General features: G+C 38.3%; 1 protein-coding gene across 10 annotated transcripts; it reads right to left on the reverse strand.

Annotated features, from left to right (window-relative positions):
• Positions 1 to 152: 152 nt before the first annotated feature.
• On the reverse strand, positions 153 to 27,879 carry mical3b (microtubule associated monooxygenase, calponin and LIM domain containing 3b). Of its 10 annotated transcripts, none has more exons than XM_084407375.1 (31): positions 27,441 to 27,879; positions 22,744 to 23,067; positions 22,445 to 22,652; positions 21,447 to 21,560; positions 21,268 to 21,369; positions 18,893 to 19,048; positions 18,599 to 18,699; positions 18,247 to 18,504; positions 16,996 to 17,111; positions 16,763 to 16,889; positions 16,604 to 16,688; positions 16,366 to 16,513; positions 15,565 to 15,761; positions 15,347 to 15,453; positions 15,192 to 15,263; positions 13,917 to 14,084; positions 12,456 to 12,566; positions 11,701 to 11,884; positions 10,670 to 10,764; positions 9,844 to 10,121; positions 9,546 to 9,757; positions 9,165 to 9,242; positions 6,809 to 8,080; positions 6,642 to 6,730; positions 5,112 to 5,354; positions 4,930 to 5,023; positions 2,789 to 2,854; positions 2,580 to 2,672; positions 1,390 to 1,489; positions 1,184 to 1,257; positions 153 to 1,068 (listed from the first exon to the last, which is right to left on the reverse strand). In XM_084407375.1, exons 2-31 carry the CDS (start codon positions 23,002 to 23,004, stop codon positions 884 to 886), a joined length of 5,394 nt encoding a protein of 1,797 aa, XP_084263501.1. In that variant the 5' UTR covers positions 23,005 to 23,067; positions 27,441 to 27,879; the 3' UTR covers positions 153 to 883. The 10 variants fall into 10 exon arrangements, with proteins under 10 accessions (XP_084263501.1, XP_084263506.1, XP_084263499.1 ...); XM_084407380.1 differs by having other exon boundaries at positions 5,112 to 5,219; positions 9,546 to 9,760; XM_084407373.1 differs by having other exon boundaries at positions 9,546 to 9,760.
• Between the last annotated feature and the right edge of the window lie 2 nt (positions 27,880 to 27,881).

Here is a 27,881-nt window from a genome sequence, read left to right on the forward strand (position 1 = left end):
TAATAATAAATAAGTTTGGTTATTACAAAAAGTATTTTTTGTACTTATCAGTATGAGTATTATTACTAATGCATTAAAAAAGTTATAGGACATCAAAGTGTACCATATTCATGGTTTTCATGCCAAAAAACAAAATCAAATGAAAATGTAATAGTCCACAAATTTCTCTCAAATGAAGAGTTGTTTAATGCAAGGAAGTGTTACAGAATGAATATAACAACAAAATGTAAAATGCAATTATGATGAAAAAACCTGTATAATTTAAAAAACACATTTCAGCCAATAAATTAATGTCTTTATATTGAGAATTGACAGTGTGAAGTTAGCTTATGTGGGTTAAACAACAGGAACAGTTGTAAATTAGGTTAAAAAAAAAAGAAGATAAAAAAGAAAAACATCTCAATCATACATTAAGACAGGCCTTATCTTGTGTATATAAGTTTGCATGCGTCAGTCTGTACTGCACAATGACAATGTGGTTATATATGCCATTTCATATTCATTTCTGTCAAGTCAAAACATGATGAATCTGGGTAAAAGTAGAGCTGTAGCTTAACTTTACCCAGCTGTTTGAAATAAGACAAAAAGCAGACAAAAAGACGTTCCTTTGCATAGTAGCATAGCAGTCTTAGAGGAGCATTATTTGGCATCAAGACATCGCCACTCGTTCTAATCAGAGGCTTTATTTTGCACCTCAGATGACTGAGAATCACTTATGGGCCAATATCTTGCCAAGTCCTGGTATTAATTACTTAGACACCTGTGTAGTTGCACATACGGCCCAGAATGCAGGTGGACGGGCCTGTTTGGACCAATGAAAACAGAGCAGCTGCATATTTTTGGAGCCCTTCAAGCGGTATGATGAGATTCATGCATGTGCGAGTCAGTCCCAGTGCAAACTGAAGCCCTTAGACAGCATGACGGACTCCAGGTCACCATCCTCCTCTTTCTCCCTCACTCGCTGCTCCTCCAGCAAGGCCACCAGAGCATCCCTCTGCTCCACCACGTCCAGCATCTCGCTCAAAATACGCCTCTCCTCCGCCAGCTCGTCCTCTCCCTTCAGATGGTCTGAGAGAGAGAAAGGAGGAGCCGTGTGACTGCAGTGAAATTGTTATTAACTGAAGAACCATTATGCGAGAAAACCACAGAGGAGGAACTATTTATATCCTCCGTGTGTACTAACCGTCCACGGCCATGCGCTCTCTGAGCTCTTGCTGCAGACGGCTCTGCCTGTCCTCCAGCTCCAGTTCACGAGCACTGCGGACAGACCACACAGATGAGCACAGAGCAATCGAACATTACTAGACCAGATGGAGAAGAACACACTTACACATCTCCAGATCAATCCACAGTTTAGAGACTTCAGAAAGCTGAACGTAAAATACTCACAATATCATGAGCTCAGATTCATAGCGCACGAGTGCATTCTTCTCCTGCACAAGCTTAAACCACTGATGCATTAAACTAGGATCATCTTTCTTTCCCATTCCTATGAGAGAGAGAGAGAGAGCGGATGAGGATGGGACTCTGTGTGTGATGGACACGCTAACATTTCACATGCATGAATAATGCTTATAAAAGGGTCAAATGAACACTTGTCGAGCACTAAAATGCAAGTAAAAATTGGTTTTGGCTTTTATCCCTCAATATAACATGGTTAAACTTAAAGTAATGACAGTCTGAAAGACATTCGAGTCATATCTATAATATTAAAGTTCATTACATTATCAATAATATTCATATTTTATTTATTTATATTATAATATTGTTTAAAAGCAATATTAAATTAAAAACCTTTTAAAAAGGTAATTTTGAACCCTGCTTATGAACTTTGGGGTCAGTAAGATGTTTTTTTGATCAAGTAAAAACAGTAATATTGTAAAATATTATTACAATTTAAAATAACAGTTTTCTATTTTAATATATTTTAAAATATAATTTATTCTTGTGATGGCAAAGCTGAATTTTCAACATCATTGATCCATCAGCTGATTTGGTGCTCCAGAAATATTTATTATTATTATTATTATTATTATCAATGATGAAAACAATTGTGTGCTGCTTAATATTTTTTTAACATAAAATAGTATATATAAATATTATAATATTGCTTAATATGACACTTTTTTTCAGGATTCTTTGATAAATAGAAAGTTCAAAAGAACAGCATTAATTTGAAATAGAATCTTTTGAAATCTTTCATTTCTTTAATTTTGAAATCTTAAATCCTACATCTTTAAAATCTTTTGGAACATTACAAATGTCACTTTTGATAAATGTAATGCGTCCTACTTTCAAAAAAAATTAACTAATTAAAAAACCTTTCTGACCCCAACCTTTTGACCAGCATTTACATAAATTAATAACAATGTGCAAGCAGACAAAACCAAACAGGACACTGCTACAGATGCACACATACACACATACTATGTCCTTTCATAGGAATTCCCGAATAAGACTTGATGTGACATTTTAGATCTACTGACAGCCATGCAGACCAATGACATGCCATGCCCATGCAACTCCATCACGAAAGGTTATAGAGCGTAAATTCAGATTGCAGGAGAGAAATAACATACTTAGCTGGTGTAGTGGAGGTTCTTGCACTACATAAAGAAAAAAGACTGTACAGACATAAACTGAATGATCGTGTTCTGTCCCTTTAGCTTTGGCTGTTGTACAGCAGGATGAAGGAAGAAAGAGAAGAGAAGAGAGGAGAGGATTTAGTAATTATAGCTTTAAAAAATCTACACTAGAAGGGTGAGACGGGAAGCTGGGGTGGTGTTACCTTCGGGGGAACAGCAAGGACAGAGATAGACAGGCCTTCTACGAGGGGAACCTAGAAAAGGCTCGACTAAGACCGAAGAGACGAGCAGGAAAAAAAAAGAGGGAGAGGAGGTATTCAGGAGGGCAACAAAGCGAGAGAGGGAATAATGGAGGAATGGGAGGTGCGAAGCTGAAATGGGTCGAGTTGGATGTTCATGTCCAGTCAGTGGTCTGACTAAAAACCTGCTGTCTCAGAAAGTAGGCCACCAGAGAGACTTGCCTAAACGTCTTCATATCTTTCCAAGATAAAATAGCACCGGAATATACCATCTGACGAAAGTCAGTATTTGTATTACTAACAGTCCTGCCATTCAAACCTCATCTCACACAGTCACACCCACCAGACGATACCAACCAAATAATGCCACCACGAGCATCTAGATTCAATTCAGACACAAAGCTAACAGCAAGCAGACTGGACTGTGTCCACAGCACGGGAAGAAAACACCACCACGTTAACATAAAGATACTAAAACGGAGCCTGTAAGACGCTAAAGCTGTTTGTTAGTGTCTTGAGCTCTCATTCGAATCAAATGTGTTGTACATACCACCCAGATGTACGTCCAAGAGGTCAGAGGTACTAGAGTCTTCCCAGAAGTCTATATCATGAGGAAGGACACATCATGAGGACCGTGTGTACATAATACCCTGTGCTGCTCTGTCTCTACAAAGTGTTTCGACAAATATGCTAAAATAATAAATGTGGCAATAAAAGACGGTGCTTTTGATGAATGTAAGACTAACAAACATATAATGGGTATGAACAGTGATAGATGATGACATTTCAGAGTACATCATAAAATGCCTAAAAATATGAAATAAATAAATATAATTTATTAAATATTTGTGAGATTTAAGCTTAAAGGAAGTGAAAAAATATAATTACAAAATACACATTCTATGAAAACAAGCCACCTTCTGTTGAAAGACAGCTTAGACCAGCTTAAGCTTAAACTATCTTTCAGCTAGTCAGGCTGGGAGACCAGCTAAATACTAGCTTGGTCAGGCTGGGAGACTAGTTTGAACCAGCGAAGACCATCTTATACCAGCTAAGAACAACAAACCAGGGGCCATTTACATAAACACAGCCATTAGCTATGTTAAAGGCACACTATGCAGTTTCTGTTTTCCTCAAACAGCGACCCCTAGAGTCGCTGTGGAGTACTGTCGTAAAAACTCACGCAGAGCCGTCTCTGCACTCTTCCGACCGTGCTTTCTTCGTCGACTCTGCCATGATTCACGTCTGAAATGCGTGCTAGTGTCTTCCACAGAGGCCGCTTCATATGTTGTTGATGTATGTGACGTCGTGCCGTAAAGCAAGTCGTGATTCTCGCGAGGTTTGTCGGGACGCCACCTCTCAAACCTGCATTGCTGGTTTTGCCATTGGCGTCCCCCCACTGCTTCGCTATCGGGATGATTCGCCCTACTACGAGTTCGTTTACCATCAAAATGATTTCGAAGCTGTTATATTAAGGTACAAATCTTGCATAGTGTGCCTTTTAGACAGCGTCTTAAAATCTAGTATGACCCGCTAAGCAGTTAGTCAACTGGCAGTCTTATTTTTTGGTATCAAATTTGACCAACCTACGTATTTATGTACTGACTCAAAAAGTTATTATTTTGTTAGACTAGTCTTAGCGGTTTATGCAACCGGCCCCAGCTTAGGCTGGTTTCAGCAGTTTTTTCCCCAGCAGGGTTAATGTCTTATGCAACGTTTTAGGATTTAATTTTTAAGACTATTTCGATATTTTATTATATTATTCTTTGATAAACAGAAAGTTAAAAAGAACAGCATTTATTTGAAATAAAATCCTCGTCTTTACGGTAACCTTTGATCAATTTACTGTATTCTTGCTGTATAAAAATTTAGATATTAGACATTTTAGTTATTTTATTATACAAAATAAAATGATATTATTTATATTTTTTCATCATCATTTTCCTGAAACAACACATACAAGTACTTATTAAAGTTATGTAACTGACAATAATATAATTTTTTTTAAAACAACTGAATGCAACTCATTCAGTTATCTGAATCATTAATTGATTAACTATTTTCAATAAAATATTATTCCTAAGGCTCATCTTTTTGACAGGTACCTGCTTCGCCTCTGAGGGCCTTCTCCACAGCCACCCCCTTCTCCTCCAGCTGTCTCTGCTTTACCTCCACCTGCTCCAACTGACGCTGGATTATCTGAGACGACATACACAAAAATATGAAATACACGCCGTTTAAGAGACAAACAAACAATGATGCTTCAAAAGATGTCTCACACACACACCTGTGCCCTGTGCAGCCTCCGCAGTTCCTCCTGCTTGGCCTGTCTGCGCGCTGCTCTCTGCACTCGCCGTGTCAGCTTTGCATTGAGTTCCTCCTCCGTTCCTGCTCTCTGAAACAGCGTGGTACACATACTTATGCTGGAGGGGTCCGGGAACACCACCCAAACACCTACCACCTCTGACGGACACGATGACAGTGGGGTGGTCTCCTTGGTTGGCCGCTCAGGCAAAACACTTTTCTGTTTCTATTGAGGAACAAGACGCTGAGTGTTTCTGATTCAGCCAATGGGATTAAAAGTGGAAGGGGCTCAAAACATGTGAAATAAAAGATGCTACCTTAACAGCATACGCCCTCTTGAACGCCAACGCATGAGGCACGTAAAGCGACTCGGGAGAGAGAACGTAGAAATTGTATTAATCTAAACTGTATTTCGAGTACAGCAGGTAAACAGTGCTACCCACAGCACACACTTCAGGTATAACCAATACAAAATACACACCTATGCGCTACCAACCACAGAAGACTGTGCTTTACAAGCTACTTTCAGCATCACAATCTAAAGCCTGAAGAAAATTCAGTGCAATAATATGATACCTCTTCCCCTTCATGCACCTCTTCATATACGGTTTCTTTCAGAAGGTCTGACTTGATGTCAGACTTGATGTCAGACTTGATGTCAGACAATTCCTCCCTCATCTGAGCGCACAGCAGACAGAAAAAAAGACATTTGAATGCCTCTAAAGTTTAATAATAAAAATCACAAAGCGCTAAATGTTTCCATCAGTCCAGCTATACAACTCTAGGGGAGTCACGGATGAATGCCAGACAAAGAGTCCTATTGTCGTATGTCGTAAGAATGAGAATAATTGAACTATTCAAAGATTGTAGAGAACCATACGAGTATGTACAGTAAAAGACGAAAATCAATATAAGAAGAAAACTGAAAGCAAAAATAAAAAGCAAGGGATTAAAGGGGCTATATTGTGAGATCAATATCTATAATGTGCTTGATTTTTCAACAAAAAGAGTTCATTGTACTATGAAAATGTACTGTCTTTCAGAATATAAAAACACAATTTACTGGAACTAAATAAATTGAGACTCATTTTGCAAAAAGGACTCATTCTGAAATTCTTAGACTTCTGACACAAAGCTCCAGATGTGAAAAGGTTGTTTACACAGTACAGGTACTGTGCAAGTTTTATAGGCACAGCAGAAAAAATGGTAGTCCAAGGATCAGAGAAAAGGGTGAAATGGTCATGAAAAAGTAAAAGAAAATTGTGCAAAGAAAAGTATTTATATAATATAGAATATAAGATACAAATATATCACAAAAAATAGGCTAACATTAAAGTGAACCACGAAAACAAAACAAAAAAAGCTCAACAAATTTTTTTGAAATATGTGCAAATTATAATATAATATTTTATATAATACAAATATATAAAAAATATTTAAAAAAAGAAAAAAATATGAACATAAGGAAAGGCAATAAAGTGAGAATGCAAGAAGAGGGAGTGTTTTACTCTACCTGAACTCTGAGAGGACATCTTTCTAGAAGAGCATGGCAGGACAAGTCTGTGTCTTCAGAAAAACTCGGATTCTTCCGGAAACACAGGTCTGAGATGAGGAAAGACATAAAACCTTACAGCCGCAAGTTCATGTGATACCTTTTATTTATAGATCCATCAATCTCACCTGTGGTTCTGCTGATACCCGGCACTTTCCGCTTACTCTCAGTGTTAGCTGCGGCAGGTAGAGTTTCCGCCACCACCACTGTCTCCTTCCTCTTTTTGTCCTTTTTATACACTGAAAAAACGGACTTCCAGAGGGACTTGTGCTTCCCTGGCTCCTGCTGGGTTTCAGCTGCTGCATTCATGCTCTTCTTGCTTTTGCGGGGCGAAAACAACGAGTTGCGCTTTTTCTCCTTCTCTTCCACACCCGTGTCCGACCCCCACAGCTTAATCTCTGACCTACGAAGCCTGACCTCGGGTCCCCCTGCCAGCAGTGGGGCGACCAGCCGGTCCGGGAGCGTCCTCCTGTTCTCTAGCCTGCGGTTGTCCGTCTGGCTGACCTCCACAACGCCAGAACTTTCTGGCAGTCCAGAAGCCTCTTCCGCCTCATCCCCACACAGGATCTCAATTTCATCCGGGGGAAGACTCAGAGCTTGATCGAGTTCTGGCTTAAAACCGTCCCGCTGCGGGACACAAACAGCGTAGGTAGATGTGAATTCCATAACCTCTCTGTCCAGTATGGGTTCGGAGTGGCGAAAGGCGCGACACTGCTTGCCGACAAGAGGGGAGTGAGATGGGCTGTAGGGAGGTGTCGGAAGACCTGCGTCTGAATTCAAAACACTTTCATTGGCAAATGATGTGGAATTGACGTCCAAACCCTGCTTGTCCGCCATCACACAACCTTCAACAGTGATGCTGAGTCTGTGGATTACAGAACAGCGGCCGATCGCCTCTTCTAAAGCGACGCCTGTATCGCCATCCACAGTGGTAGATTGTCCGGGTGGGGATGTACTTTTAAAGTCTGTCAGAGAGGGAGTTTGTGTGCTGGAGTCACAGTTTCTTGCCATTTGGTTGGCAGAATCCAAAGCAGCGGTACTGTACGCGACTGAGGTGTAAAAGCTCTCTTTAGCATTAGATGTTTGGGCTGCCTTATGTTTGGGGAGGAATTCTCCAGGCAGCGGAGTCAGGCCTAAACTCTTCCTGATCTCAGCACTCTTCAGCCAGAACTCCTCTACGACCTCTGACCTCTTGGCAGGTGGGATCTTGGGGTTTGTCGACTGCTCAGGTGTGGGTGTGTGGCCCGATTCTGGTTGTTTCAAGGAGGGTGGGAACTCAATAGAGGTAGGTGATTGGTGGAATGGAATGGACTCTTCTTGTTCCTGTTGGTCACATGGTTTGGACTCTCTCACCGAGCTGGCCTCTATATCTGGGTCGTCACTGTACCCCTCACCGGACTCTAGTTAATAAAAGAATGAAAGGAATTCAAATGAGAATGTGAAAGAATTCTTGAATCTAGAAAAATTCTAGAATCTTCTTAACAAAATAGTTTTGCAGGGGAAGCGGTGCATCCTTTCAGATGCTCTTAAACAAGCAGTAACATGAAGCAGCCTGAAAAAGATAAGATGATAAAGACGGTATGGGTCAATCATGATACAGATAAACTATAGCAGAGTCATTTTATAATTTTGGAGGTTTTTCACTTTTGACAGATCCAGATGTTCTGGAACTATATTTTCGATATATGTATGTACCATGTGAAACATTGCATTTTTGCGTATGTTTTTCTTGTGCAACAATTTTTACTGTCTAGGATCTATAAAGTAGGCTAATTTCTTTATTAATACTTCAAAAATGCAAAAGTGATTAACACCACACTACTGTATGTGCTAACCAGGCATAGTCCATTAAAGCAACAAAACATTTTATTGGCCAGTTGCTTTTTTTATATATATATATATCCACCTTATTTTGCAATGCGGAAGCTAGCTATTTTCTGCGAATGTGCGAGACTTCCGATTTATTAAGAATAACAGTGCTGTGGTTAAAAGTGCAGTAAATGGTCTTTATAAATATGACAATACATTAAAATATCAAGCAGCATAACAAGCAGTTTTGTGCAGCTAAAAATAACTGGAAATGGGTAAAACCGGAAGCATCACACATTCATGTTACAAATAGCCGATCTCACTCTTATGTTACAGCAAATATATTCTGATTGTTAACATACTGCAGGATTATTGCTTTCGGTGTGGGCAGATACATTACTACATGAAATCTTGTTATGCCGTGCCTGGTTAGGACACATTTATGAATAATTTGCCAAATATTTAAAACAGCCAAACTTAAACAACTGCAAATTATTTCAATAAAATCCAGCAAAACATAAAAGCCAATGCAATTACAAAATATACACAGATTAAAACACACTATTATTCATGCACAGCCTGCAAATGAAATAACCTGCAAACAAGATCTTTTGGGTTAACGTAATGCAGCAAATGCTAAAGAAGGCTATAAATGGTCATCGGGGGTGGTGCTACCTTGAACAAACCCCGCCTCCTCTTCCTCAAGCCACACCCCCGAGAGCCGTTCCTTCTCCCAAGGGCAGTACTCACCCTCTATACACATACATACACATTGTGTCAACAGCCCAAAATACACACATACAGTCGTGAATACACAACAATAAACATACAAACAAGCATGACAATATTTACCTCACGCACAAATACACTGACCAAAATATTGTGCGAATATGACACCAAGAAATTTACAAGAAATTAAATTGAACAATACCTTATATTAAGATGATTTCTCTGAAATAAACAAGCTATATAGTAAAGAAATTTCAGATAAGATTTAACTTTTTTTGCTCATTTTATTATCATTTCTAAAGATATTGAATATGAACATACACTCACCATCACTAGACACTCCCTCTTCATATTCTTCTTCTGAAACTTCTGCTTCCTCTTCCTCCTCCTCCTCCTCCTCTTGTTTTTCCTGGTTTTCCACTCCCTCTTCCTCCTTTAACCCCTCCCCCAGGTCTAATTCTCTCTCTCCATTGGTCGTGGAGTGCAGCCCCTCCCCCTTCTTCCAGGCAAGCTCCTCCTCCTCTAGGTCTGACTCAGAGCTACTGAAGACCAAAAAAGAAACATATTTACCAGGACAAAACATGGCAGTAAATATTAGGAGCACAACAAGAGCGTGTTTGGGTACCTGGACTGCTCCTCTGTGTTTTTCTCCTGCAGGCTAGCACTGAGGTTGTGCTGTGCGAGCGTCTCCTCTGGAACCTCCTGCAGTGGGCTGTCCTGTTGCTCTGGGCAGGGTTTGTAGTTCTCCAGCTCAATGCGCTCTGGTGTGCCACACAGTCTCTTGGCCAGGCTGGATGCCATGTCTGTGTGGGCGCTGGAGGACCAGCAGTCTGGCGGAGTGGCTGTGCCCACTGACCCGGGAGAGGACAAAGACGTAGAAGTTGAGGATGGACCAGGGGGAGCCTGAAGAGACAGACACACACACACACACACACACATAGAGAATAAAGGCACCAAGAATGATAACAATAAATATAACTATAACTATATTAGCTACCACACTAACAGATGATAATGTTCTATTTATTGTAATTGAACATGTTATGTATATTATATAATAATTATATAATGTTAATATATTGTATTTATAAAATGTAAATAATATTTCACATAAATTGTTACAAATTATTATTCAGCATAAAATACATTAATATATTTGAATGCAGTAAATACATACATTATAGAGGTATACTGTATATGTATATATGTGTAAATTAAATGTACTACATTACATTTATTACATTACATAAAAACGGTGTTGATTATACTATATACAAAAGAGCTTCCTAATTTTACTTCAGTTGAGTCATAAATCTGTCAGACATAAATGGTCATTATGCTGATATTGCAAGTGTACTATAAAACACATATCCATATATACATATATATATATATATATATATATATATATACACACACAATACTGGTGATCTGATGCAAGATGAGGTTACCTGAGCAGGCCGAGGGGCCACAGATGGGGCCGATCTCTTTCTCTGAGCCACGCTAGCCAGTTTGAAGCTGTAGTGGTGCTTACAGTAAAACTTCCCTGAACACACCGAAAGACAGGAAAAGAAGTGAGAGAGCGAGAAAATAAAAAAGTAGCTGATGCAGGGAGTAAATGTCTTATTTATACTGGAGCAGAAGTCGGTCTAAATGCCGCCTCTTTTTAAAACTTGAAGTGTTTGAGTCATGTGATCTACATAACCCTATCAGTTAGAATGTTTTGTAGTTTTGACTCCTATTTAAAAAAAAAAATGTAAGTGCCAATTTGCTGAGGGCCTTCAGTTTATGTGTGTGTGCCCTACTGTCGGGGCAACAATAAAAGCCCTGTCCCAACACACACACACACACATACACACTGCAGACCTTATGACTGTGCAATGGTAACAAAAGAGCAATTGTGACCCTGGACCACAAAGCCAGTCATAAGTCGCATGGCAAAACATTGTATGGGTCAAAATTATCGATTTTTCTTTTATGCCAAAAATCACTAGATATTAAGTAAAGATCATGATCCATGAAGATATTTTGTAAATGTCCTACCTTAAATATATAAAACATTTATTTTTGTGAGTGAATGCAGCACAATCGTGAACATAAATGGACAAATTTAAAGGCGATTTTCTCAATATTTAGATTGGTTTGCACCCTCAGATTCCAGATTTTCAAATATTGTCCTATCCTAACAAACAATACATCAATGGAAAGCTTATTTATTCAGATGTATAAATCTCAGTTTAAAAAAAAATACCCATAAGACTGGTTTTGTGGTCCAGGGGGTCACATGTTTGGCCGAAAACAGTAGCCCACGGCAACAACAGGGAATTTTCACACTCTTTGTGTCCCATCTTGTGACAACATCCATGAAAAGCTAAACGGCTTCTTTCTTTTTTTTGGAGCATAAAATCTTAGAATCACCAAGTAATGATAATGATCATTTTATTAGTGAAAGTATTAAATGGTTAATTGTACACACACACACCATGTAATTGGTCATAAGCATAGTTGGAAAGGCGTAACGTGGAGCTGCAGTGGTCACACTGGAAGCAGCTCCTGTGGAAGAACTTTCCCTCCGCGCTCAACCTCTCCATGACATAAACACGACGGCCGCAGAAATAACACACATCACTGCCGCCCATATTCACAGGAAACTCCTTTTGAGATCCCTACAGGTGAGAAGTCAAAAGTCAATAGTCAGAACAAAGATGCCTAACACACACATATGGGTCAGTAGTAGTTACAGACCTGGGGTGACAAGGTGCATTAAATATATTATTTTGTTATTATTTATTATCATTATTATTTTATTTTTACATTACAATATATTATATTTTATTTCAATTTTAATAAATATATAAAATGATTTTAATATAATAAATCAAATATGGCTAACATAGGTAGTGAAATGCTTCAAACAAAGGCTCAAATTTCACCAGATGCCATAGACAAAAGTTTGATCATTACAGTAAATTACATTTGATTGCAACACTTTCATGGAATAACACTTTGGGTGTGATCAGTCTAACACACGTAAAACGTTGAGCCTTATTAGAGAAATTGGATTACAGCAGGAACTCATCACACACTCACAGTAATTAGTAAATATATAACATCAAACAAAATTCAATGCTGGGTTACCGGCCTCATACACACACACACACAGTAATAAAGGCACTTAAACACAAGAACGTTCAAAATGTTAGGGAAGATTTGTTGCCACTACAGGAGAACTCTTACCAACTCCCTCCTGTGAAGGAGCTTGGGAGCTTGATCCTGCTGACTCTGAATCTGATTGGCTATCTGCTGAGCCAATGAGCTCACTCCGCCTGTATACATCTGAATGTAGCTCTACAAATTAAAAGATGAGCATGGAAAACAAGCAGGAATGGAAAATGCTGTTGAAATGAAAACCATCACAAAGACAAAATAAATAATATGAGAGTAAAAGGGTTGGACTTGGAAAGGAACCAAGAACTATAACTATAAAGTTAACTATAGCAATAACTATGTAAGCGTCCACACCAACGGATGATAATGTTCTGTTTATTATAAGCGTGCGGTGCAGTTATGAAGTCTGCCACTTTAAATGGTCAAGTTCTTAAAAGTCAGGTGAAAAAAATCATTCTGAATCGTTCATCTGTGTCGTTATTGTTATAGCTGTGGTGTGGACTTCCCTATTCCCATTGAATTAGAAAGATTTTTAAACCTTTATAGTTATCATTACACAGTAGTATCTATAAAAAAAAATCAATTAAAAAACTGTCAGTCAAAGACAAAGTCAGTCAGTCAGTATCAAAGAAAATAAAATGGAGATAACAAATCATTCAGTCTGAGATTCTTCAGTTAAGACCCTCAAATCACATGTTCCACGGCCTCCGGTCACTGATAGGCTGTTGAGCCCCAGGTCACTTCGCACACAGAGCTCCTTCATAACCCAGTCATACTGGGTCAACAGTCCCTGAACTACACCAGAGACCAAAGAAGCTTAAAACAGAACCAGATTAGTCATTTCTATCGCAAAAAATTACCTTACTGTATCTCAAAGTACGAGCCTTATCGCTTCTAATTGGTTTCCCTGTAGCGTAAACCCTGTTGCGGTGTGCTTTTTTTCTTCGGTGGGGAGGTGGACATGAAAATGTTATACGCTGTACAGTAAAACTAAACATCCAATAAAGCATCTTCTAATGCTGCAGCTGTTACTGTCAATCACCTAAATGGCTTTTAATCTAATTAAACACCTGACAAAAGTAGGCTAATGTATGTCAAAGAGGCTTTGCCAATTGTAGTTCAGCTTGTTAGCGGCTACGCTAATGTGTGTTTGCGCAGGGGCCACATGTTGAGTCAGCAGATTTTGCTGGGGGCAAGATGAGGTAATTCACTCTATATTAGGAATACATCACAACATCTAACGGCTAAAAGTGGCACTGTGACATTTTATCAGAACCAAAACAAAATCTTACTTCATCAGTTATTATAAGACTGTCAGAACCAGAGCGTGACTAATCAAGCTAAATGACTGACACAAAGTCCTAACCAGCCTTGACGCGATATCTCTTGCTTGGTATCTATTTCTTTCGTGTCATGCTTCCTAGCCCCGCCCACAGCAAAATCGTATTGGTCCAAAATCCTACTCCACATTATTGTATATTTTAATACGCATGTTAAAGTGACACATTCATCACACAAATACTCACACACCTGTCTGCGCAGTCCAGTGGCTGAGGCCGATGTCGAGTTCTCCTCAAATTTAGCCAACAGTAGCGTTGCCATTGACCGAACCTTGCTGTGACCCTCAGCGACCTTCGGTTCTGACCCGGGAGTTACTGCTGAAGTCGTATTTTCTTTGGTATCATGAGGAACGTCCTCCTAAATCAGGAAAACATCACAAATAATTTATTTAACAGGTTTAACAGATGACAGATGAACAAAATCATTATAATATAACTATACGGGTCATTATACAAAACACGACATGCCTTTTACACCGCAATGTGTGTTAAATAACTATTTAACATATATATATATATATATATATATATATATATATATATATATATACAGACCCTTTCCAAAAAATTTGAATATCATGGAAAAGTTTATTTATTTACATAATTCCATTCAAAAAGTTAAACTTCCATAGATTATAGATTCACTTCAACGATTTCAAGTATTTAGTTGTTTATTTGTACATAATTTGGGCTTCCAGCTCATAAAACCCACGAAAACAGGATTTCAAAAAATTGGAATATTACATGAAATCACACAGTAATTACACAGTGATACCAGGGTCATTGAACCAGGTTTTGGTTCTTTTGGCAGTGTGGGCAGGTGCAAATCCTGCTGGAAAATAAAGGAAGCATGAAGTGCTCTGAAAATGTCCTGGTAGGCGGCTGCGTTGAGTGGACAGCACAGTGGACCAACACCAGCCGATGACCAACACAGACTGTGGAAACTTCACACTGGACTTCAAGCATCTTGGATTGTGCGCCTCTCCATTCTTCCTCCAGACTCTGGGACCTTGCTTTCCAAATGAGATGCAAAATTTGCTCTCATCAGAAAAGAGGACTTTGGTCCACAAATCCAGACTCAACGCAGCCGTCTACCAGGACATTTTTCAGAGCACTTCATGCTTCCTTCATTTTCCAGCAGGATTTGCACCTGCCCACACTGCCAAAAGAACCAAAACCTGGTATCACTGTGTAATTACTGTGTGATTTCATGTAATATTCAAATTTTTTGAAATCCTGTTTTCGTGGGTTTTATGAGCTGGAAGCCCAAATGATGTACAAATAAACAACTAAATCGTTTAAGTTGTGGGCCCTGAATCTATAATCTATTGAAGTTTAACGTTTTGAATGGAATTATGGAAATAAATAAACTTTTCCATGATATTCCAATTTTTTGGAAAGGGTCTGTATGTGTATGTATGTATATATATTTTATGTATATATAAACAACGTCAAAACGACTCACCTCCTCTGACTGGCCAGCCTGGCTTGTTCTCCTCCGCTTTCCAACACTATCTGCTTCCTTCTCTTTCTTATCCTGATAGAGATGAAAAATAGATCAGCTTAAAATATGGGTTACAGACTGCAGTTGTGTAATTGTGAGTGTGTGTTTGTGTGAACCTTGGGATTGCGTTTGCGGGACAGACTCTGTCCCAGTTTGCTGAGCAGTGAGATGGGTGACCTGTTGCTGGAGAACAGAACAGATTTCTCTTCTGAACTTTGGTTTTCTGTGTGGAGGAAAAAAAGCATTTGTTTACATTAAAAAAAAACCCAAAACATAAAAGGTCAAAAATATGACACAAATAAAAGGACAATAACAGATAATGCCTTATTCTGACCACTAGGTGGCGCTGTGTCTTTGAGGAGCTCATGTAGTTGACTGAGGTACATGACCATGCAGAGAGAGTCACTCTCCTCCAGTGCACTCATCTCCTTGCCGGTCATTATAGGACAAATACCAAATTCCTGCTCCGCCATGTTCAAACCCAACTGACCATTGAACTCCGCCTCACTCTCCTCCAGAGACGCAAAATCACTGCAAGAAACAAAGGAGCTAGTATCAGAATCACACATTCAGAAAAACTCAATGTAATAATACAGTCAGCCCACACGTTTAGATCCTAAATCTCTTTTTGATGCACTGAAACCACTTTAAAAACCCCATGAATGTTTTCCAGCTTTTAGTTTGAGCCCATTACTATACTATTATCTATGAAGGACTGGGAGTGCCATAGTAATATATAAATATTTAATTATAAGATTCAATACATTTACGCCACTATATAGATAAAGAATGAAATGTGTCAATAAATGAATGAATAAATAAATATGCAAATAATTTGTTTTATCGTGAAATGTCAATAAATACATCAAATTCCAATGGAAATATGTAATTTATTTATTTATTGACATTTCATAATTTGTATTTTATCTATTGACATACTTATTTACTACCTATATAGTGTTAAACTCCCAAATTTATAAATATTTAAATGTACATATTTCAAACTTACTGGTAATAGATAAAAAATATTGATGCCGCAGTCACGTAATACCTGTAATCCTGTTATATAAACTTGGTCACCAGCCCTTATCTGTAAACACTACGCCACAACCCTCATTAAAGAGTGTGGACTCACATGAGGTCAGGTCTGAATCTGTGAATGAGAGCGCACAGGGCCAGGCCGCTCCTCCAGGAAGTTGTGAAGTCCGTCACACACACATTCATGTAACCGTGCGTCTGCTCCTGACACCAGGTCAGCAGCTTACTGTAACGAGCCATTGACTCTACACACACACACACACACAGAGAACATGTGAGCTTGTGTGTGAATGTATATGTGGAAGATGTTATACTATGTGTGAAGTAACACATACCTTGCCGTGTAAGTCTTGGGTGTGGGGAGCTAACAGCATCAAGGCGCAAAACCGGACCCTCACCTGTGTCTATGAGATGACGCACCTGTACACACATTTTCAGCATTATCATGAGCATCATTATTGGTTATGACTCGATTTGAACTGCATGTTTCTAACCTGAGCGGCGCTGATGAGTTGCATATTGATGTTGGGATAGCGGCTAGCAGGATCCACGCTGTACTGGCTGAAGTTTTTACTGACGTTTTCTGGTGTTGTCTGAGGAAGCAACCGATACAGACTCTCTCTGAGACAGGGAAGAAACGGAGGGGGGATATTAGAACAGAATTATGATTCCTACATTGTCAAAACTGAATGTTCATAAATCATTTGGATCCCTTTTTAGCCCTGACCTCTCAGCCAGAACCTCTAAAGGGGTGTTGCCCTGACCCCAGCTGCGAACCATCCAGGCCGTGTCCATGGCTGCCAGGAAGCCCCGAGCTATTCCTGTTCCCATTGGCCAGAACGGCTATAGGAAAACATTTTTTTAAATCAACAAAATCAGAGCCAACAATATCTGAAAATATTAAAAAAAGCTTTCAGAATGTACTACAAAAAAATCATGGTGTTTTTTATGGTTTCCAATATAAATATCTGCATAAGATATTATTAACTAGTTTTTAAACTGTAGTTTATATTTGTAGACTTTTAAGCATACACTGCATTAAAATTAGCACTGAAAAATATGAATAGGTGATGAAATATGCTTAATAAGTTCAAATCTACCGATATTAAAATTCTGTCCGATACCGCTTAGCCAATAAATGTATTCATATTATAGCTGATAGATGGCAAATATAAAAATGCCATATAGTTTTAATAAATAAATTGTTAATAAATAAATATAGTGTGAATAAAAATCAATAAATCATGCTAAACAGTTCTATATATCATGAGCTATTTATTCATTAATGCTTTTAATTAAACATCATAATCAAACTCCAAAATCCTGATTTGAAAATTCTACACTATCTAGTGTAAATAAATTAAAAATAAAACCCTAAAAACAAAAATAAAATGTTTTGAATTATACAAGTGAATTTAAGCATCACAACATTATGACATATAGTATGAAAAATGGATATTTATATTTATTTATATTTTTTAATACATGAAAATACTATTTATAATTTTAATATAAATCGATTTATTAAATTATTAATGTTTTAAGTGCTAAATGTAAAAAGTACTAATTTAAATATACAATATCAATAGAAAACTATACAGATAAATAATAGAAAAAAAACTTTGATACAGACTGATAAACAATATTTATTTAATACATTAAAATATTATTTATAATTTGAATATAAATCTATTTATTAAATGATTATTGTTTTAAGTGGAACATGTAAAAAGTAGAGAACATTTTGTACAAATTTAAATATACAATATCAAAAAAAAAAACTATAATGATAAATTAAAACAAAAACGACATGGGCCCATAACCGATATGATGCCGATGTGCTTTGTACGCAGTGATTCTAATACAAAGTTACTTTATCTTGTTTTAAGGTTTTGGATATTTTAACTACAAAACAAGAAAAAAAACGGCCTAACAATATATATTTTTTTGTTGCATTGCTCATTCGTCTTGCTCTCACCTCTAGTAAACTATCCCCCACCAGAGTGACCAGCAGAGGGTGTTCCCTGCGCTGGCGCACCATTGCTGCGTTCTCAGAGGCGTACATGCAGGTAAAGTCAAACATGGCCACGTCTGGCTGCCCATAGTGATTGATGGCAAAGTCCAGAGAAGGAAGCTGATGATTGGTAGAGAAATCAGCTGCTTCACGAGCGTACGAGAGCAGTGCATTCTGGTCCACGTTTTTCCTGGACAGCAGCGTCTCGGTGTCAGCATAATCCTGCACAACAAAAATAAAAGAGGAAATCACGCACAATGCTACGTGTGCGATGAGCAGATATCAGCACGCAACATTCGATCACGTGACGACTCACGTGCAGAATGACTCCTTTGTCCAGAAGACTTTGTTTTTTGGCGGTCATTACAAAGTAGTGAGTGTCATCTTTGTAATATACTATATTCTCTAGATCAATTCCTGCAGAGAAAAGATATTGACAGATGTTTGCATCATCTTAAACACATGATAAACTCATTCGTAGAGAAGACGAAGGTGCCTAACTGTGCAAAAATGAATATTAGGTGCTTAAAATGCAGTTGAGTGCAATACATATGGTCTTGGTATCTTTGAACTCTGGTAATGTTTAAGTTACACTGAAATAATTCAGTACCGGTAGCTTGCCGGAGGTCCTGGAAAAACCTCTGGTTGAAGATGAAGGCGACACCGCTGATCTCCTCCACTTTAGCCTCAGCGGTGGTGTTGCGATTCATGAAGTTCGCTGTGACGGCAATGGCCAGTTTCCCCCGAAACTCCTTCCTGCGAAACCCTACAGGACACAGACAAATCAAACCCTTACACAGGAGTTTTGAAAACAATGAAGTAGTGATATGAACATGTCCAAAGCAGGGTAAAATTAGAATAGGGGAACTGTCTGTTATAGATGACTGTGTGAGTGGCGCCATTTCCTATGACTCAAATTAGAGAACAAATTGTCTGCGCAACACGTTTTGGGGTTTTTGGTGCATGGATGAGAAAAAGGAAGACAAGTGAAAAATAGCTTATAAACTATAGTTTATAAACTGTGTGAACTTAGGAAGACATTGCCATCATGACATATATATTAATCATCGACCTAAGCATCTGGGGACGGTTTCACAAAGCTATTTTAGACCGGCCTATAGTGTTTTTCATAGACTAGTCGGTAACACTTTACAATACGTGTGCACTAATCTGCATTAATTCATGCTTAAAGGCAGGGTAGGTAGGATTTATTAAAAATTAAAGATCCAAATTTGTTAAAACTTTCTATATATATCAATACATAATTAAAATGTAAGAACTCTGAAAAAAAGAGTATAAAAATCAAGTGACTCTAGACCGTTTAATCTGTATTAAACACAGCTCATTATTTCGATTCGGGACGAATCAAAGGATTGGCTTAGGCGACTGTCACTCTCTCGCAACCATGGCAACCACCCTTTTGCCACACAGCACCTGCCCACTTGCGCGGGACCGTTAGATTTGAGGAGTGCGAGAGGCACGGAACCTGATCACACCTCCGTCCAGTAGATGGCGGTAATGCACTATGTTTGCAAGCTGCCAATAAAATCTATTGAAGAAGAAGAAGAAGGCACTGAACCTAGGAATACCAAAACAATGGCAGAGAAAGAGCAATCTAAAGTGACATGATGTCACTGCATGCTCCTTCCCCTCCGCTTGTCTCAGGTAAATAATGCGTCCTCTAGCTCAGCGATCGGAGTCGCGCGTTCATGTGTTTTGGGGGCGTGGCTTTGGAAGAAGCACAGAAATGAGGGGGTGGAGTGAATGGAAATAATGAGATGTCTTTAAAACAGTCGTGAGAGGTCTACAGACACTCGATTTTGATACTTTCTTTTTCAGAGTACTTACATTTTAATTATGTATTGATATGTACATAAAGTTTAAACAAATTTGAAAAATAAAATTTTTAGACCATTTCTACCTACCCTGCCTTTAACTAATGCACAGATAATCATGTGTTAATGTATGACTCATGAAGAACTAAACCATTAATTAATGATTACTGCAACAGCAACTAATAAAGATTCTAAATGATTAATAGATTAAGTAATATATGAATTGTTATTAATTAAATGTGTCATAATGTATTAATTCCTTAATAACTTATTTTATTAACTAAAAGTGTAAATTAATGCGTTAATTACCACAGTTGGTCAAAGCAATGTACTTCAACTTCCAGCTGTCTGCTTTAATTAATCATTAACTAATGATTTGCAAATGTATCATTATGTTATGACTTTACTTGTTAAGGCACATGACTATTAAGTAATATGCCATTTTGGTGCCATGTAAACCCATAAATTGCATATTACTTAACAAATTAGTTAATAGTCATGTGCCTCAACAAGTAAAGTCATAACATAATGATAAATCATTAGTTAATGATTAATTAAAGCAGACAGCTGGAAGTTGAAGTACATTGCTTTGACCAACTGTGGTAATTCTGTACTGTTTCACAAAAATAAAGACTGACTTAATTTAGACCAAAAGAATGAGACACCTTACCCCCAGGCTAACTTAGGTCTAAGCCTCTATGTTACCTTGGCAACCAGCAGTAACAATCAGTTACATTACAAACAGCCAAAAGAAAAGGGAAAATGGCTCATCATTTAAACATTTCTTCTTGTTGCTACATTCTCCGCTAAATTTCCCAAGTAAAATGTCCTTGTAACTGTTATACTCCTCCAACAAACACATATTTTCCACCGGGGTAAACTGCACTGAGCGGTTGAATGTGCTTACTCGATCCGCCATGTTTTTTGTTTTGAAAAGTGTCTTATTTTACCCAGAATGCATTGCAGTGTAGTCCTACTTAAGATAGTCAGAGTCTTAAGTGCTTTGTGCAACGGTCTGATTTTGATGTCTATCTGAAGTCTGACTATCTACTATATCTAAGCCATAGTCAAAGTCTATCTTTGTGAAACCGGCCCCTGTTTGGTACATTTCTGTGAGTACAATGGTCTGAGACTGTGTTTTTGCAGATACCTGGTAAGGTGTTTCTTCTGCCGTCTGCACCAATAACCACATCGAACTCCAGCTGTCTGACTGGATGAGAGTCGGGGTGGACCTCTGCTCGCCAGCCAACACCTGAACAGGACATGAACATGAAAATTGTCAGTTAATTTGCAGATAAAATTAGGGTGAAATTGTTCCTTTTCTCTTACGCTTCTCCTGGTCTTCTGGAGGTTCCAGTAGATGTTTGAACTCTACATTCACGTGAACCTCGACACCCAGTAACAAGGCCACCTTCAAAAGCATCAGCTGCAGCTGACGAATACCTGGGCATAAATAGATGTAATACACTAAACTGTTAAGAAATCAACAAAATCAATTCATGAGAATATCACAAACGCTTTCAGAATACACTACAAAATATTATATTGTTAATCAGTGTCTTTGTCTTATTTTTTTTATATAAATGTATAAACATCCTTAAAATAGGATTAAATTGAAAAGCAAAACTGCATATTTTTCAATGAAATATATGAATAAAGATTAAACTTGCCAAGTCAAATTAATATAGCTATATTCAAATTCTGGATGATACTGTTTAGGCAATAATTAATTTTATATTTTGGCTGATAGATTTGAAATGCTTAATTTTTTTTAAGATTTACAATTTTTATTTGGATTCTTTTTATTTCTGTACTATTTAGTCTAAATAAATAAAAAATACAAGTCTAAAAACGAAAATAAATAGTTTTAAATACTACAAGTGAATTTAGGTAGCACAACATTATAATGTACAGTACAAAAAAGGGATATTCATTTTGATATTTGCTACAGACTAGTATATTTATTTAATACATAAAATATTAATTAAATAAATAAATCTACTTATTAAATATTTAATGTTTTTAATAATTAAATGGTAAATATAAAAAATAGAGGAAATACAAATTTCATTTAAACATCAAAGATCAACCAATACTAATAAATTAAAGGAGCTTGTTGTTAAAATCAAATTAACACGAAAATCTATTAAATTTATATAGAAATTCTATATAAATACATTTTTCTCTATGAGCATTAAATGCCATCCAAAGCATTTAATATAACATTTAATAAAACGAGAAAAAAGCCAGGACATTTATTGATTCACTGGGAATGAATGCGTATTAAGAAAGTATTTTGATTCCATTTTGATCTCACGTTTACTCACTGATATGGTCTATGGCTCCAGCACAGAACTTTCCGTAGAACTTTTTGGCCCCCAAACCCCGGAGGTCCTGAATGGTGAAGGGCCAGAGATGCAGAACATTGTTCCGTGAGAAAGCATCGCGCTTTTCCACAAGAACCACCCTGGCACCCAGAAATCCCAGCTCTATAGCCGTCCGCAGTCCACACGGACCTGCGCCTATGATCAGGCACTGAACACACAGCAAAACTCACATTTAAAACAGCGTTCTAGTGAAGAGAACTCTCTCATGTAATGCATTGCGGGTGACCCTGTGCTTGTACCGTGGTGCTGGTGCAAGCGTGGCCTCTCATGTACTCTTTCTGGCTGGCTCTTTTGTCCAGTTTGGCCCATAGTGCTTTGGCCTTCCAGTAGTGCAGTCTGCTCCTCAGGGTGTGGTAGAACTGCGGCTGACCCACGGGATGCAGCTTCAGCTCTTCACACAGCTCCTGGAAGGCCCTGAGGGTCTCTCGACATGTGCCAGCCTGCACGAAGGCGTCGAACAGGGCGTGCGTGTGACACGTCTCAGACCGTCCGTCCCACATGTCCGCTTCTCAAGACCCACACAGGAGTCAGCTCACCTCCAGAACGCACCAGACACAGGGCATCTGAGAAAGAGAAATTATTTACAGAGCTGCTGGGTGATTTTGGACAGACAGGGAAGAGATGAACGTGGAAAAGGGAATAGATAGGCCGTGAAGCTGATGTGTCAGCAAAACTTCTGCCACATTCTTTATCTCTCTATTATCTGCGCATAATAGCCCCTTTCACACAGAGATTCCGGAAAATACACGGACCCGGGATTTGACCTGGGTTCGTTTGATTTAGGTTCATTCACACTGCCAGTGATTTTCCGGAATCAGAAGCCCCTTTCACACAGCGCAATGATCCCGGCAAATTGCCAGGAAATTGCCAGTACGCCTTCAGTGTGACTGTGAACGCAAACACGACCCGGGATTGATGCCGGCATCGATGCCGGGTTGGGGACCTAGTAACATTGTCGTGTTCAGTCCAGGTGTTGTGCCGAATTTCGACCCCCGCCAAATTATTACCCCCATAGTATTGGTAGGTTTAGGATTAGGGGTGGGGTTAGGATTAGGATTAGGCAATCAGGTACTGACTTCAACGAGGGGGGTAATAATTTGGCAGGGGGTCGAAATTCGGCACAACACCCTTTTGGGGACCTAGTAATATTGCTGTGTTCAGTCCCGGAACACGCGCTGTGTGAACAAAAGCCGTAATAATGCCGTGTCGTAGTGATGACGCTGAAGCCGGGATCGTTCGCCAGCTAGTGAAACGGTAATGCGCTAGTTTATGATCAAATCAGAGAGAAAAAATGCACAAGCGTGGTACAATCGCAGCTCATAAGCAAACTTAAGACCCTGCTGAGACATTACAAGTCACATCGATGTCACGTGGCTTTACGGGATTTTTACAAGTTGTGTGTGAACGCACTCTCTGATTCCGGAAAATCACTGGCAGTGTGAATGAACCAAAATCAAACGAACCCGGGTCAAATCCCGGGTCACTTTATCCGTGTATTTTCAGATGTTGTGCTGAATTTTGACCCCCTGCCACATTATTACCTCCCTCGTTGAAGTCAGTACCTGATTGCCTAATCCTAACCCCACCCCTAATCCTAACCCCTCCCCCACAACTAATCCTAAACCTACCAATACTAGGGGGGTAATAATTTGGCGGCGGGTCGAAATTCGGCACAACATCGGCATCAATCCCGGGTCGTGTTGGCGTTCTGGCAATTTGCCGGGATCATTGCGCTGTGTGAAAGGGGCTCATGTTCCACACACACATCTCTCATTATAGCTCCTCAAATCAGTTTGTAATTGCTTATACAAATGTCAATAAAATGCTCAAGGAAAATAAATATTTACAGTACCGTTCAAAAGTTTGGGGTCAGTAAGATTTTTTAATGTTTTTAAAAGAAGTATCTTCTGCTCACCAAGGCTGCATTTATTTGATTAAAAATACAAACAAATACAGTCATATTGTGAAATATTATTCCAATTTAAAACAGCTGTTTTCTATGTGAATATACAGTAAAGTGTAATTTATTCCTGTGATCAAAGCATCATTACTCCAGTCTTCAGTGTCACATGATCCTTCAGAAATCATTCTAATATGCTGATTTGATGCTCAAGAAACATTTATGATTATTATCAATGTTTTATTAGAACAGCATTTATCTGAAATCTAAAGCTTTTGTAACATTAAACACTACCGTTCAAAAGTTTGGGGTCAGTAAGAATTTTAATTTAATTTTTGGGGGAAAGAAATAAAATAAATCAATACTTTTATTCATCAAGGATGAGTTAAACTGATCAAAAGTTACAGTAAAGACATTTATAATGTTAGAAAATATTCTATTTTAAATAAATGCTGTTCTTTTGAACTTTCTATTCATCAAAGAATTGTGAAAAAAAATTGTACACAACTGTTTTCAACACTGATAATAATAATGAATGTTTCTTGAGCATCAAATCAGCATATTAGAATGATTTCTGAAGGATCATGTGACACTGAAGACTGGAGTAATGATGCTGAAAATTCAGCTTTGATCACAGGAATAAATTAGTTTAAAATATATTAAAATAGAAAACAGTCATTTTAAATTGTCATAATATTTCACAATATTACTGTTTTTTATATTGTTTTCTTTATCAAATAAATGCAGCCTTGGTGAGCAGAAGATACTTCTTTTAAAAACATTAAAAAATCTTACTGACCCCAAACTTTTGAACGGTAGTATATATATATATATATATATATATATATATATATATATATATATAAACAGTATCATAAACAGTATAAAATAGCTTAAATGTGACCCTGGACCACAAAACCAGTCACATGGGTCTTTTTTTTTTTTGAGATATATACATAATCTAAAAGCTTAATAAATACGATTTACATTAATGTTTGGTTTGTCAGGATAGGACAATATTTGTCTGGGACACAACTATTTGAAAATCTGGAATCTGAGGGTGCAAAAAAATCGAAACATTGAGAAAATCGCTTTTAAAGTTGTCCATTTATGTTTTGCGATTGTGCTGCATTCACTCACAAAAATAAATGGTAGGAAATTTACAAAATATCTTCATGGAACATGATCTTTAGTAATATATCCTAATGCTTATTGGCATAAAAGAAAAATCGATAATTTTGACCCATACAATGTATTGTTGGCTATTGCCACAAATATACCCATGCAACTTGTGACTGGTTTTGTGATCCAGGGTCACATATGTGTTTGCAGTGGCTCCCGCACTGATTCTGATTGGCTGTTGTGTAAAAGGGGCGGGGTTTGTAGTGCTCTGTAGAGTCATCAATACATGACAGACAATAAACCACTTCATTACACACATTACAAAAGATTACTGCAACTGCATTAACTCAATTCATTCAGCACAACTATTCAGCTGTGCACTCCAGCCTGGATGAATAGTTTGACCTCTAAGCGCCCACATAAGAATGACTCATTAAATGAGTTTGCAGATGACGCCTGATTTGATACCTTGTGATTATATGCAATGATGATTTTCTTTCTCTCTAGCACTCACTTGTCATTTTAAATTATGACAGAATGAATCTGTCTTGTCTCTAAGACAGAATAGGATGCATGGGGTCAGCCTGGCATTAACTCTGGGGAATGCAACCCACTGAGAGAAAGCGACTGCCAATCGAATCTTTCTACTATGAACATTACTGACTGTGCTGACTCAAAAATGAAAAGTCTGTCATCATTTAGAAAACTGAATGGTGACCAGAAGCTGTCAAGCTCCCACAACGACAAAAAGCAACATGAACTTATATTCCAAGTCTCCTGATGACACATAGCTTTATTTTTGTTATGAACAGAGCAAAATTTAAGTTGTTTTTCACTGATAATCTTCCCCACACCTCATTAACCACATCATAAGGAGCCTATGAAGGGACATGGTGTTTTTGGGGAAATTACATGGCAGTGCTTTTGCATTCTTTCATAAAAAAAATTGTATTCCCCAGAGAAACTTCGCATTCGCTCGCAAAATGATCGCACTCCCCAAGAAACACAACGTTTTTCAGGGGAATGCAACAGTTTTTAAATCAACTTTTTCCTCCCATCTCATGTTTTTTTCTTTTTCCCAAACGAAAGACATTTTGAAGAATGTCGGTAACCAGACAGTTGATGGACCGTCCCCATTGACTTCCATAGTAGGAAAGAAAATACTATGGATGTCAATGGGGTCCATCAACTGTTTGTTACTGAAATTCTTCAAAATAATTTCTTTGGCGTTCAGCAGAAGCAAGAAACTCATATAGGTATGAAACAACTTGAGGGTGAGTAAATGATGACAGATTTTTCATTTTGAAGTAAACTTCCTTTAAGCAATAAATATACTCACAAGACTTTCATGTCAACTCTTTATAGCAAGAAGAAGAAGAACAGCAAGTGACTCAAAACAGAAATTCCACTGCATTGGACGTCATTTACGCGTGATCATGTCCACTGTATCCCTGGAGCATCATCATAAAAATGAATGACCTGCATCAATATCCTTATTCCCCTCTCTCTCTTCTCAAATGTCTCTGTGATTGACTGCTGTGCAGATTGAGAGCAGAGGATTACAGAGAGCAAGGAAAGTGCTGCAGAAAGAGGATCGATCAGTTTTTCCTCTAGTCAGCCATTCAGACCTTGATTACACCGTGAAACTATAAAGACATATGCACATGTTAATGAAATATACAGCTAATCATTGAGTACATACATACAGCAGAGTCAAAGTGTTCCCATGTAAACATGTACCACCAATGACCATCCAACAGCTGCAGTCATATGCCTTTTTCAGCTCTTTCCATATCATATTGAGCATCTGAATCAATGTAGGCTGCTTCAGACTGTCACAAAGCATCAACACTGCTGCATCAGAGTGACACGCACACAAATACATTCAATTCAACACTAGCAAGTGATACTTACCGTGCTGTTTCTCTGCGGGCTGCACATGCTGCTGACATGCTTTCCTTCCTCTTCTCTCGCTGCGTTTCTCTCTGGCAAGTTCCCAAGTGGATCTAGAGCTGTTAACTCTGGTGTCATATACACAGCTGCAGTGCAGGAATTAGCTCCACCGCTTCACACACACACACTCTGCCCTCTTTCTCTCTCCACCATCTCTCTGTAGCCAAGGTCAGAGGAAGGAGCTACCAGGCACATGCTGACTCCTCCTCTACACACACACACGCGTTCAAACAGGCAACAAACACAAACATTGTCTTTCAGGACACACACGTACATCTCTATGCCACACTGTAGATGATTCGCAGATTCCTGCCAGCGCATGTTAACTGGACAGATTCATTAGTGCAGTGGATCTGTTGGTGGTTAGTGTTGGAGTGTTATTGAAAGCAGCCCTAGATCTAA

The sequence above is a fragment of the Rutilus rutilus genome, assembly GCF_951802725.1.
Source record: "Rutilus rutilus genome assembly, chromosome: 4".
NCBI lineage: Eukaryota > Metazoa > Chordata > Actinopteri > Cypriniformes > Leuciscidae > Rutilus > Rutilus rutilus.